Source organism: Meles meles, chromosome X (assembly GCF_922984935.1).
Source record: "Meles meles chromosome X, mMelMel3.1 paternal haplotype, whole genome shotgun sequence".
Lineage (NCBI taxonomy): Eukaryota > Metazoa > Chordata > Mammalia > Carnivora > Mustelidae > Meles > Meles meles.
Window position 1 is genome coordinate 95,360,609 of NC_060087.1, and position 13,808 is coordinate 95,374,416.

The window sequence follows — 13,808 nt, forward strand, 5'->3', positions numbered from 1 at the left end:
GTCCCTTTATGTCATTATCTCAAAGTTCTTTATGAATGCTCATTCAGTTTTTAAATATTTGATAGTCACAGCTCTAATGGTAAAAGGATGATATTAATGTTTATTCTCAGTCATCTGCTTTTCAGAATATATGGGGTGGGACTGCAGAGGTCTTCCTTAAATGTATGGTGGTTAAATTCTAGTGTAAAATCCATTGTTCACAGATGTTCATTAATAATAGCTAGCTATAAATGATGGGAAAACAGAGAAACAAAACACCTTGATTCTGAGCAGCCAGACACTTCAGAGGGAAGAAACTCAGTGCTTTATTTTTCTTCATACTGAAGCTAAAAATACACAAAATTATTTTATTGTACAATATTTTTAACACATTTAAAGATGACACCAACTTTGCACTTCTTTCAGAAAGTATTCAAATGAAAGTAAAGTTCCTCAAGGAAGTTTTAGCTTTTTTTAAAATTGTAGTCTGCAAAGCCAAAATGCCATTTACACAAACACATTTGGATTTTTCCCTTTTTCATGAGAAAAATTAGATCAGGAGATCTAATTTTAACCTTAAGTTTGATGCAAACATTTTCTGAAAGGTGATGTGTGACCGGGGCTGTCAAACTAGGTTAAGAAAGTGAATTAAACACCACCTGTGTGTTTTACTATACTTTGTCTTGTGTCAAGTGTGAGTTCCAAACTGCATTCATTGTTTTAACCTCAGTTTCAATCTCGTTTTTGAGAAATCTTGAAACATAATTGTGTGAAAGTTTTAAATATTGGTATTTTCTTGAATACTACCACTGGTGTGCATTCCTATGTTACAAGAAACAAAAGACAAAATGTTTTCACTTGAGAAGGATGTGTTTTATACTTAACTGAAATGTCCTTGAGAAAGTCTTCCCCTTTACAGTTGAAATAAGAAAACACATGGGTTTACTTTTGCTTTGTTACAGGAGCAATTTCAACAGTTAAAAATTTTAAAGCTAATAATTTATCAAATTGGATTGCCTTTAACATTAAGAAAGTCAGAGACTGGGCGCCTGGGTGGCTCAGTGGGTTAAGCCACTGCCTTCGGCTCAGGTCATGATCTCAGGGTCCTGGGATCGAGTCCCGCATCGGGCTCTCTGCTTGGCAGGGAGCCTGCTTCGCTCTCTCTCTCTGCCTGCCTCTCTGCCTACTTGTGATCTCTCTATGTCAAATAAATAAATAAAATCTTTAAAAAAAAAAAAAAAAGCCAGAGACTAGGGATGCCTGGGTGGCTCAGTCAGTTAAGCCGCTGCCTTCAGCTCAGGTCATGATCCTGGGGTCCAGGGTCCTGGGATCGAGTCCCACATCCGGCTCCTTGCTCAGCAGGGAGCCTGCTTCTCTCTCCGCCTCTGCCTGCTTGTGTGCTCTCTCTCTCTCTCTGACGAATAAATAAAATCTTAAAAAAAAAAAAACAAAAAAGAGGGGAGCCTGGGTGGCTCAGTGGGTCAAACCTCTGCCTTCAGCTCAGGTCATGATCTCGGGGTCCTGCGATCGAGCCCCACATAGGGCTCTCTGCTCAGCAGGGAGCCTGCTTCCCCCTCTCTCCCTCTGCCTACTTGTGATCTCTTTCTGTCAAGTAAATAAAATCTTAAAAAAAAAAAAAAAAGCCAGAGACTAATGTGTTAACCCCTTTGGGTTTAGAGGTTTCCTCATGAGCTCACAGGACATTCATTTTAGTGTCATTGGTTCTAATGATCCTGTTAGGTACTTGAGATTTCTTCTTCTCCTGTCCATGTATACTAAGTACAGTTATCACCGTGCTTGTTGGACTACAGGCAACATTGCTTTGGTTATTTGAACTGATCACTGAATATCTGTCATAAAGGAAGTCCTGCAAGGCGTGACCACCAGGTCAAAAGGTAAGGACAAAACCTTACCTTAAATTGTAACTAGACCTTACACAGGAAATACATGTGACTTTCAAATGACTTGAACATTCATCTAGCTGCTGCCATTCTCCCTTTACAGCCACCTCCTAGTTCTGCTACCAGAGCTCTTCCTGAGCCCAACCCCCATCGCCCTCCATTTTTCTACAAAGGCTGGGGCTTTTCTTTATTGCGGCTTCTTCCTGCTAACAGCTTAGTTGTCAGAACCTCTGCATCATAAAGTGTCATTTCTTATGGCTCAAATAAGTTCTGGGAAGCTTGGGATGTGTTTTACAATTAAACACAAATGTTTCAAGGGTTAACTCATGGTTGTTGCCAAATCAGTGGAGGTTGTATACTAAATATGGTGCTCTTTAACGTTTCCTCCTTGGGAGGCTTTGTATGCATTTATTTCAGTAAGGCTGCCACTCATTGTTGTCAGGTTTACCACTAGATTTCAGACTGCAAAGAGGAAGGGAGATGCTGGGTGTGGTGGAAATTTTTGTATCTTAATGTTGGTGGTTGTTCCAGGGCTATATACAACTGCAAAAACTCACTGAATTGTACATTTTAAGGGGATGCAGGTAATTGTATACCAGTCATTCCTCAACAAAGTTGATAAAAAAAATTAACTGGTTTTCAAAGAGCAGTTTCAGGTCACTTTACAAATCACACAAGAAACCATTTTGTTTTATATTTGTGCCTATTAAAGTGCCTTTTAGGTCTTAGCACTTGAACCAGAAAAAGTAGAACTTCACTTGATCACCCACCTTTTTACCAAATATGGACCTAAAGTTATTTTGGCAAAATAGGCTGCAAATTGGTGAAAATGACCTTCACATTGCAGGCCCTTTTTACCTACTTCTTCATTTAACCATTTTTGGTTCTATCAAGTCGTTTGGATGGTTGTAAAAAAGGCTGTTCTTTTTGAGGGTGAAGAATGAGGGTAGGGTAGGTGTGTGTTATAGTTACGGATTTATGAAGGTTGACTACAATGGTCGAAAGTGATGGGATCTTCCCATTTACTACAAAAATTGCCTTTCATTGTGTAGTAACAGGAAGTCCCTGCACAACTTCACAACTTTTCACACCAGATAAGAAAGCTAGCTTTGGCATTAAGGGCATTCTGCTTAATTTTATATTTAAACATGATCATTCTTGATATGTGCATGTCTCTCAAATATCACAAGCCCTGATGGTAATATCTAAAAAATGAAAGAACACAACTCAGATCCAATAAACTAACAAGTACAAGATACAGGTCCACTCTAGAGTAGGAATAAAACAAATACAGAGCTAAAAAATGCTAGAGCAAGCAGCCTGGCCTGCTGCCTGTATTGTACCAAGCAATTCCCTCCTTTGTTTCTTACTGAACATTTATTTCATTTTCTAAAAATAAAGCTCTCAAAACCACCTACTGGAATCTTCTTCTCTGGACCACCATGCAGCCTATTAGAGGTGGAAATCCTAGACCACATATCAGCGTATGAATAATAATAGCTCAAGTATGCAATAAATCCAAGGTATGCAGATTTAATTCACCAAAATGCATTTTTATTTTTGCAGGTAGGGCCTTTTCTTCTGACCTAAGTGCTTCATTTTTTCTTCAAAAAATAAACCCAAAATTCTGAGAGCTTTCAGTGTTAACAGTTGTGCTACAGCAGATACTGTCATGGCAATTTATTTTAGAAATTCCTCACCTTATCTCAGGAAGTTTCTTTCCATTGAAGTTATTCCTGTTCCCCCTCCCTTCAAAATGATCAAATAGTTACCCAAAAAGATGAAGGGCCAAGGCCAGAACGATCAAATGCTATTAATTTTCATTGTGTGCATGTGTATGTAACACAGATAAGGATCTCACTTTTACAAACATCCCCCTAAAAGCAATGCAAGCCAAAACTCGTATCTGTTGGATACGAAGTGTTGGTAAAGGTTGCTGGAAATCAGTAGAAATAGCGTTTCTCTTTCCTAAAGTAATGGTCACATTGAATTGCGGTACTCGGTTCCCAGTGGCTAATTCTTCACCAGCAAAGTGGTTATTTGGAACAATTATCTAGATAAAGAAGCCAGAGAAACAATCTAAAATGCCCATAGATTTTAGGCAAAGCCACAGGGGTTAGAGGGAGCTGACAGATAGGTATGAAGAAGTTATTTAAATGATCTGAACAATTACATCAACTTACATTGGCTATAGCTATACAAGCAAACTGTTAGCACTGTTTTGAAAACTTGATTACCAGAATAATATGGTCAATTTTTCTTATGTACTTTTAAACAGGAAAGAATGTCTCCCTAACTTGAAGTACTTTTTATCTGATGATTTAATAAACCAAGCAAGGTCTGGGCCACTTAAACTTAGTACAAACACCACTAGAGTCTCATAAGACCTAATAAATAGGAACATCAAATGGTCATTGGTATTTTCTGGTTAAGGTATCAGCTCATATTTATCACTGAAATTCAATGAAATTTGCAGGAGAGCTTTTGGACTGCCATAACTACTATAAAGTTCTTATTGAAAAAGTATTTGTTAATGATTTAAGTCACACAAAAGGTAGAGGCCCTACTTTTTTCTTTAATCAAATTGCAGGCAGATGTTTAGATGTTTTGAAGTTAGCTAAAAGAGCTTAAATTAGGTCAGAGCAGAATAAAAAATGATTATGGGAGGCAGAAAGAAATCAGCAATATTCTGATGTAAGTGGACAGAAATAGAACTTGGAGCATTTATACCCTTGTAAAATTTGGCGTCTTCCAAAAACAATGACTTTGAATTTGAAATCTTTCCTTTGTCTTTGTACTCCACTGGACTTAAAGTTGGAAGTGGAAGGGATTCTTCAGCAGTAGTCATTTTCTAATATAATTTAGACATTTTCTTTGTGCGATCTACCCTTACTATCAGGGACACTGATGGAATTGTGGTGGAATCAAATGAATACAGGTATCTAAAAGTTACAAGAAAGCCAGCTATAATGGAGGTAAACCATGGTATAGATATTTGTATAAGTAGTAAATGATTCTTGTACCATGTATCACTATATTTGACTTTGGGGTACATTTTTCACTTTACATATAAATATATCAGCCTTAAGTTTTTGAGCAAATGGACAAAAATATATGTATAGCGGCCATTCCATTTTCACATCTCCTATGTATACTATATCATATCATATATATGCTTAATAATAAATGTCTTGACTTAGATTTGGATTTATTGGCTGGCTCTGTGACCTTGAGACCTTCTTCTCTGGGCCTTTTTTCCCCCTGTTTGTAAAAGAAGAGGTTGGAATAAAGGTTGGGATAGAGTGGTTTCTCTCTAAGGTACTCTCTTAGCTCCAATTTTCTCTCTTCATAAATTCACTCTCACATTGGCGTATACCTTCTCTGGGGTCAGATGACATTTAAGCACTGTATTTAACCTTTCTTGATAGTAGCTGGTCCAGTGGGTCTATAGAAGTCCAGAGGTGAACACAAATCTGTTTCCTTTGTATTTATATGTTAAGAGTTCCTACTTTTCTGAGTTAGAGTGAATAAAAATATTTATGTCACCAACATGGAAGTTACAGCAGGCAATAGCTGTCCAGCTTTAACAGCTCACTGGCCTCAATCCCTATCATAACCAGGCCTCAAGGTACCTAGTGCAGTTGTAAGCCCAAGTCATAAAGACAATAACCCTGAGAATATCTGAAAAGGAATGTACTGCCCATAAAATAAGACACTGGTTTCTTTTAGTCGTTGAGATTGGCTACTATCATTTATACATATTTTCTCCTCCGAACGTAACTGAGAGAAGACTATTTTGGAGCATAGCTCTATGGCTACCCTTGTTTTCTGACAAATTGATACAGTGACTGCCAGAACAATTATACTTGGGTTATCACAAGTACATGTATTTGTGAGAAAGAGATCGTTTTATTTTGAAGAAATAGGGCCATGTATTGTTTTTTGGTGCTATCAGTATGAATTAGGAAGGTAGCCCAAGCGCTATTTATTACCAAAAGTAAATTTGACAATTGGAAAATTCGAATCCGTAAATTCAGAAACCTTCCTTCTGGAAAATCACCTGTTATTGATAACAAGGTCATTTATGGTTGTCCCACTTAGGGAGGTGGGAGAGAAGTTGGAGTTGAGTAAATAATCACTTCAGCTATGATCAAAGAATTATCTGGGGACAATCTCTTATCAGATGGGTTTTGATGCAACTTGTTCTCTTGATCACTTTTCCTTGGATCCGAGCTTTATTCAACACCCCCTCAGATTCCCCTCTCCCCACCAATTAGTCTCTTCATGTGCAATGTTTTGACCATCAGGTACCAAGCTAGAGCTGGAAATAGGAATCAATTCAAATAACCCAGAAACTACACTGTCCCAAGCTATTTTGGAGGCATATATGCATTCTTTGAAAATGCTTCATTTTACTTGTACCAGAAAGTACACACATGAATTTAGATGGATTTCTGTTACTGTTAACATTTACAAGAACAGAAAAAGACTTAACTTTCTTACTTTTCTGAGCTATGCACTATTAATTTACTCTCTAGGACCCACACCTAGGGCTGGTCGGGTCATATGTTAGAGTGTGAATTGGGGACAACTCTGTGCTAATGTTGGTAAAAAATAATAAAAACAAAACCACAAAAATCAGAGGAAAAAAAAGGCAACCCAAAAATCAATCCCACCCTTGGTGAGCAGGTTATCACTCAGTGGTTATTGGGTCAAAATGATGACCATATGCAACATAGACTTCATTTTTTAGCCTGAACGTTCAGATTTTGATGAGGTACTCTTCAGCTGTGGAAAAGAATTTGTATCTATAAATTTTGCTTTCTTTGAAGACAGAATTTGGATCACGTTATAGTTCTTTGAAGTCACTAGGGTTATGTTGTGTATCTAACATAAGTTGACACACGCAATTCTGTTGTCTGCAATGAATATTAAAACTGCAACCTGGGGGCGCCTGGGTGGCTCAGTGGGTTAAAGCCTCTGCCTTCAGTTCAAGTCATGATCCCAAGGTCCTAGGATTGAGCCCCACATAGGGCTCTCTGCTCAGTGGGGAGCCTGCTTCCTCCTCTCTCTCTCTGCCTGTCTCTCTTCCTACTTGTGATTTCTATCTGTCAAATAAATAAAAATAAAATCTTAAAAAAAACCTGCAACCTGAATTAGGTTATCTAGACCTAAAATTATTTTTTCATCAGAATGCAATGAATTCAAATGAAGATGCTCTTTTAGGATTCTGACACCTCAGCAAGATGTAATTTTTCTGATAAAAAAAAATTTTCAAACCCAGACTTTCACCTTAGAAATGCTTTTGATAGCAATGATGACTAAAACTATTGACAGTAGATAGGTCCCTATAAATGTACCAGCTAATTATTGTTATTATTATTTTTGCCATTGTATGAGATGTAGCGACTACTGGTTAGAGTGCAGCGGAGGGTCTTAAAAACAGCACACGTCCTAAATACTAATCTCAATACTATCACATTTTAAAAGGTAGTAAGTCAACTGAAACACACAAACACAGGAAAGGAATTCACTAACTTATTAGATAGGACACATACTATGTGGTAAATATTCACTGGCACATGTGGGGAAACTAACACATCTTTTAGAAACAAAACACTCAACAGCCCCCACGATAAGGAGAAGTCATTGTGTTTAAAAACAAAAACAACAAGAAGGCCAGTTCTACCCAGAAACCACAAGCTGACAATTCTTTGGAGTCTGTTCAGTCTCCCTTTGATGCTGTTTGTGAACTGGAATGGGCGACAGACATGGATAGGCAGGTTGGCTTGCTTCATCTGATAGCTGGTGGGGACTGCCGAGCACTTCCCTCAGCCCCGTGGGGAAAAGGTCAGGACTCTGCAGGTCAGCAACAGGAGCAAAGTGGCACCTGGAGCTTCAAGGAAGCAAGGGGAAGAAAAGCAAAGCCAAAGGGTAAAGCACCCGACTGCACCTCTGCTGATTCGGGGCGAACACCCCTATAGTTGGTTGTGAGATGGACTTCATGTTAATAGGCATAAAAAGGCAAACAATAGCAATAATAATAATCATACTAACAAGAACCAAAAAAAAAAAATGTGGCTAAAAAAGACAGTGAAGATACTGGAAGTTTCACTCTCCTTTCTGGGTGGGGGCCGGGCAATGATGGAATCAGATGCTACGTGACCTCTGAGAGCAAGGAAATTACAAATTTTCTCTTGTGTTCCACAACAGGGGATAGGGGCTTAGACTTAGAGCCGCGTTGTAACTTGTTCTTCCTGTCCATCACCCCATTTGTGCATGAGCAGGTCGCAAGCCTCTCCCCAAGTTTCAAATACATCCTCTGAGGAGTCTAAAAGTTTAGAATTTGAGGAGCAGATGCTGGATACACAGTGGAGAGAGCTAGAACAGGCTAGGGGGCATTCACTGCTCTCAGCAGCGCCCCGGGCGTCACCTAATTCTACCTCACTGAGGTTAATTTCACTTTGAGAGCAGGCCCCTGCTTTCCCTTTCTCCATCTGAGAATATCTGATGTCCTGCCACATACAGTGCTGCTGAGCGATGCCATCCGAAATGGTGTACATTGGCTCTGAACTGGGTTCAGACATACGACCATTAAATTTGGAAAACAAGAGACCGAGTTTCTTGAGAGAAGGACCCATGAAGGACCGTTTACTTGATGACTCAGCTTTTGACTTTCCTTGGGCACCCCCGGCTCTTGGCGTGGTTCTGATGAGAGGTGGCCCATGGCAGGCCTTTTTCTTGCAGCCCAAGTTGAAAGAGACACTCTTGGATTTGGCCCGAGCCCCACCACTGCCATCATTGGTGTCATCCCTCTGCGAGAGTTCAGTGCTGCTCGCGGAAAAGCTTCTCCTTGAGTGTTTCCTGTTTCCTAAGAGGTCAAGAACTTCATATCGAAAGCTGGAAATGTCCTGCTTTAATTCCTAGGGCAAAAGAGAAGGCACATTAAGAAGCTTGATCTTTAGTTCAAAATAGGCTCATTGGGTGTCCTTCAGAATGTCCCAGGTTTTGCCTAATGGCAAATCACAAAGTACACAGACTACCAGCAAAATCTCACATTATTCCAGCACAAGAAAAACATACTAATAATTCTGTGGTCAGGGCTGGCCATTGGAAAAATTGTGCAGTTGGCAAAGTTGATTTCAGACGGCCCTCATCAGGAGGACACCAACAGACTTGTCCCTGCTAAAGTGCTAACCAGCAAATAAGGTACTAGCTCTCATAGGCATATCTGCATATAGGAAGACTATGGAAGACAAAAAGCTTTTAGGACCCTAAAGAATAAAAGTAGGGAAGTGGAACATGTCAGGTTAGAGACTGCTCTTTGACTGAAGTTCCCAGGAAATGTCGTTGTCTTTTTTTTTTTAAAGATTTTATTTATTTATTTGTCAGCTGGGTGGGGGGTACAAGCAGGGGGCAGTGGCAGGCAGAGAGAGAAGCAGGTTCCCCACCTGAGCAAGGAGGCTGATGCGGGACCCTGAACTGAAGGCAGACGCTTAACTCACTGACCCAGGCATCCCCAGGAAATGTCTTCTATCTTTTTTTTTTTAATTTTTTATTTATTTGACAGAGATCACAAGTAGACAGAGCGGCAGGCAGAGAGGAAGGGAAGCAGGCTCCCTGCTGAGCAGAGAGCCTGATGCGGGGCTCGATCCCAGGACCCTGGGATCATGACCTGAGCCGAAGGCAGAGGCTTTAACCCACTGAGCCACCCAGGTGCCCCAATGTCTTCTATCTTTAGCTGGCTGCCTAAATGCTGGATTGCTCCTTTAAAAACCACCTTTTAAAAGCTTAAGTTGGATCCTATTGCTCCCCTGCTTAAAACTCTTTAGTAACTTGTCACCGACCTTGGGTAAAAGTCGAAATGCCATTCCAAGGACTACAAGGTCTTTCAAGGGCCCATGTGAGCTCTTTCCACTCTTTCCTCGGGCTCTTTACTGTCCACCTGCATGGATGTATTCTCTCATGCCTCTGGGCCTTTGCCCGTGCTGTTCTTTCTGTTTAGAACACTCTTCTGCAACTCCTTTATCTGGCTTCTCCTGCAAGCCTCAGCTTAAGCACAGCTTCTTCTGAAAAGCTGCCCTGACTCTCCAGATCCTAGTTTAGTGTCCCTCCTCTCTGTCACACAGCACCCTGTGTTTATCCTGTCACAATACTCAGTCATTTGTCACCTTCTCTTGTTACTGTCTGTGTGTCACTCCACGAGAGTGGGGGCTGGTGATATCTTGCTCATCACTGTACCCCAGTACCCAGTAGAGTGCTTGGCACATAGTAAGCCCTCAATGGATGAGTTACAACTATGGCTTAGGATAATGCCTTTTTTAAAAAGAAGAATTATATTTTTTTTGAGGGAGAGAGAGAGAGGAGTAGGAAGGGGCAGAAGGAAAGGAAGAGAGGAACCCAAGCAGATGTACTGAATGTGGAGACTGACATGGGGCTCGATCCCATGACCCTGAGATCATGACCTGAGCCAAAACCACGAATCAGAGCCTCAACCAACTGCACTACCCAGGTACCCTGGATAATGGCCTTTTTATTTTCCTTAGAAAATATGCATGTGTGGATGTGCAGGTGGCTCAGTTGGTTAAGTGTCTGCCTTACCTGCTCAGGTCACCATCCCAGGGTCCTAGGATTGAGTCCAGCATCGGGCTCCCTGCTCAGCCGAGAGTCTGCGTCTCCCTCTGCCTGCTCTGCTTGCTGCCTCCCACCCCCGCCGCTTGTGCTCTCTCTCTGACAAATATATAAATAAAATCTTAAAAAAAAAAGAAGCCCTAAGGTAGGGCTTCTCAATCATTTGACATGTTAGTTGGATAATCTTGGTTGTGGGGGGCTGTCCTGTGCATTGTAGGATGTTTAGTAGCAATTTTGGCCTCCACCCACTAGATGCCACTAGCACCCACATCCAGTGTGACAACCAAAAATGTCTCCAGACATTGTCAGATGTGTCCTAGGGAACAAAAGTACCCCTGATGGAGAACCACAATTTTAGGCTAATGCTAGTATCAGGAGAATTTTTATGTTTTGTGGTAGGGTTTATTAAATCTTAGATTTAATTTAAGATTATTAAATCTTAGATTTAATAATGGATTAGTTGGTTTTCATCTTATATCTCTGAAGTAAAGAAGGCCTTTACATCTACAGGCATCTTCCTTTTGCTTTCTTGCCCCTCACCCCGCATCCTTGTCACAACACTTAGAGCCCTCAATTCCCATACTGGGAGACACCCAGAATATTAAAAGGATGCATCAGGCAAATTTCTTTTGTTCATAAAGCTGATTGTGGTGACAGACACTGATGAAATCTCTCCATTGACTGAATGAGAGACGATTCTTACTTTATTTTATTTTATTTTTGAAAGAGAGAGTGTGAGCAGGCGGGGGGAGGGGCAGAAGGAGAGGGACAAGCAGACTCTGTGCTGAGCGTAGAGCCCGACTCAGGACTCCATCTCACTACCCTGGGACCATGACCTGAGGTAAAATCAAGAGTTGGACGCTTAACCAACTGAGCCACTCAGGTGCCCAAGTGACAGATCATTCTAAGAGAACATAAAAATCATAGCTGGTTTTGCTGTATTATAAGCAAATGATCACCAGAAACCTCGAACGCTGTGAAGATTACATAGTGCTTAAGAAATGTGAAATGAGAAGTTAAACCATTTCATGATTCATTTACCTTAAAATTTTCTTCTGTTAGTCCCTCGTTTGTTTTGGAATTTCTTATCATAGCAGCCACATATCTTTTGACTAAATTCCTGATGACTTCCTGGAAATTAAAAAAAGGGGAGCATTCAGTTTTCTTCTCAGGCTCTCAGGAAAATAAGAAACACTGTCAAGAAATAAAACATGCTCAGACTGTCTTTGCAATAGGAAATCCTCCTGGGATCCAGTCATTTTCCACAAAAATCCAGTTAAGTGCGCTGGCTAAACAAAGAGTGACTGTGTGTCCAAATGTGTTGGCAGATAGGCCAGCAAAATCAAATTCACCCAACAAGAAACCTTTCAGCCCACAAAGAAGGCAAACACATATCACATTTATAGAATAACGAGAGTGGAATAATCCTTGGAAAATCACGGCCAATACCCTCCCTTTGGGGCTACACTAAACTACAACCCTCCCACTGAGATGAGAGTTGTTCTTCCCTCTTATAGAACTGATAAAGTCACTCTTCGGTGTCACAAAGTCTGCTGATTTTAGTGTCTGTTAATTACATAATCAAGATATTTTTCTTAAAGTCAATGCATACTTCTCCTTTACAGGTATGCTCTCTTTTAAAAAAAAAAAAAAAAGATTTTATTGGGCAGTGCCTGGGTGGCTCAGTGGGTTAAAGCTTCTGCCTTCGGTTCAGGTCATGATCCTGGGGTCCTGGGATTGAGCGCCACATAGGACTCTCTGCTCAGCAGGGAGCCTGCTTCCTTTCCTCTCTCTCTGCCTGCCTCTCTGCCTACTTGTGATCTCTGTCAAATAAATAAATAAATAATCTTAAAAAAAAGATTTTATTTATTTTAGAGGGAGAGTGGGGGAGGGGAAGAGGGAGAGAGACAAAATGAATCTGGCACCCCACTGATCGCAGAGCCTGGTGCAGGTGTGTGGGGCATGATCCCATGACCCTGACATCATGACCTGAGCCTGAATCAAGAGTCAGAAGCGCAATTGACTGAGCCACCCAGGCCATCTCAGGATGGCCTCTTTTTACTTAGCCTCCTGGGAGTGGCACACACGTGGTCACTCTACTTTGTGTCCGTAAGGGTGACAATGATAGCTACCACTAAACGTGCCAGGACACATGCGCCCACACGCACACACACTATTATGCGTACATGTTCATCATTCGATTCTTGCAACCCTGTGAGTGAAGTTATATCACCCCTGTTTAACAGATGAGGAAATCAGGGCTCAGCAGGTTAAGTGACTTGTCCAAGGTCACACCACTGACCAAGAACGATTTTGTTTAATCTCTGGGATGAGCTTTACCTGATAATGTTGATTCTGTATCAGGCTGTCAGCATGGCGTTCCTGTAATTGACAAAGGACAGAGAGCTCACATCAGTGGTCTCCCAGCAGCCCATCCACTCGAGTATATTTCTAAATATTAGGACTGGAGAACAACATAGGAGCTCCTGCCTGACAACCCCCCACACCTCTGTAGGTTGGAGTGATTTTATGCTGTTTAGTATAGGCACTGTCATGAAGGGGGGGGCAGTCAGGGAGGAAGCTAGAAAATAGTTTTGTTTTTTTTTTTTAAAAAGAAATGGAATTTTAAAAAGCCTTACCGTGAAGCTTCTTAAGTTGTGCCTTCTCCGTCTACCATCAGGGTCCCTTTTGGGGCAGAAGGTGTTGTTAAACCAGTTACCAAGGTAGAGAAATGACTTGGGACTGGGGATGATGTTGAAAGGAGGTGGCAAGGTGCCACCTTCATCAAAGTAACTCATCCAGAGCTTTGTCCTTGCAAACTTCCACTCAATATCGGCATGATCCTGTGAAAGGGAAGTTCAAGACTTTGGAATGGGAAACTGCAAAATGCACCCATGCCTCCTTCTCAAAGTTCGGCTTGCTTATTTAGAGGGCAGTCTGTCAGTAGGTATAAAAATTCAAGTTACACAAACCCCAGGACCCAGTAATCTTTCTTTGAGTGGTTTATCTGATCATTATACTTGCAAAAAGAGGTATGCACAGGGTCTTTCACTGTTAGCACTGTAGCTTGTCAGCAAAACAGCTAGCAGCGACCTAAATATCCAACAGTGGGAGCTTGCTTGAGTAAATGATGTTATGTCCACAAAATGGCTTGCAAAATAGCTATTACAAATATAGTAGATTTATCACCATTTTATAGATAGAACATATGTATGTGCATATGTGCTGATCCAAATATCTGTAAGAGCTCCAAGACCTGGAAGTGAAAAAAGCAACATAAAGCCTCTATTGTGTACA

At 40.9% G+C, this 13,808-nt stretch overlaps 1 protein-coding gene across 1 annotated transcript in view; it reads right to left on the reverse strand.

Annotated features, from left to right (window-relative positions):
• Positions 1-7,032: 7,032 nt before the first annotated feature.
• The window catches only part of TRPC5 (transient receptor potential cation channel subfamily C member 5), a 142,741-nt gene continuing 135,965 nt past the window's right edge, over positions 7,033-13,808 (reverse strand). The window contains exons 8-11 of the mRNA XM_045994589.1: positions 13,151-13,354; positions 12,852-12,893; positions 11,553-11,642; positions 7,033-8,803 (exon numbers count right to left, since the gene is read on the reverse strand). Of these exons, the coding sequence (XP_045850545.1) occupies positions 8,111-8,803; positions 11,553-11,642; positions 12,852-12,893; positions 13,151-13,354 (1,029 nt within the window). The 3' untranslated portion in view covers positions 7,033-8,110. The remainder of the gene's footprint in view (positions 8,804-11,552; positions 11,643-12,851; positions 12,894-13,150; positions 13,355-13,808) is intronic.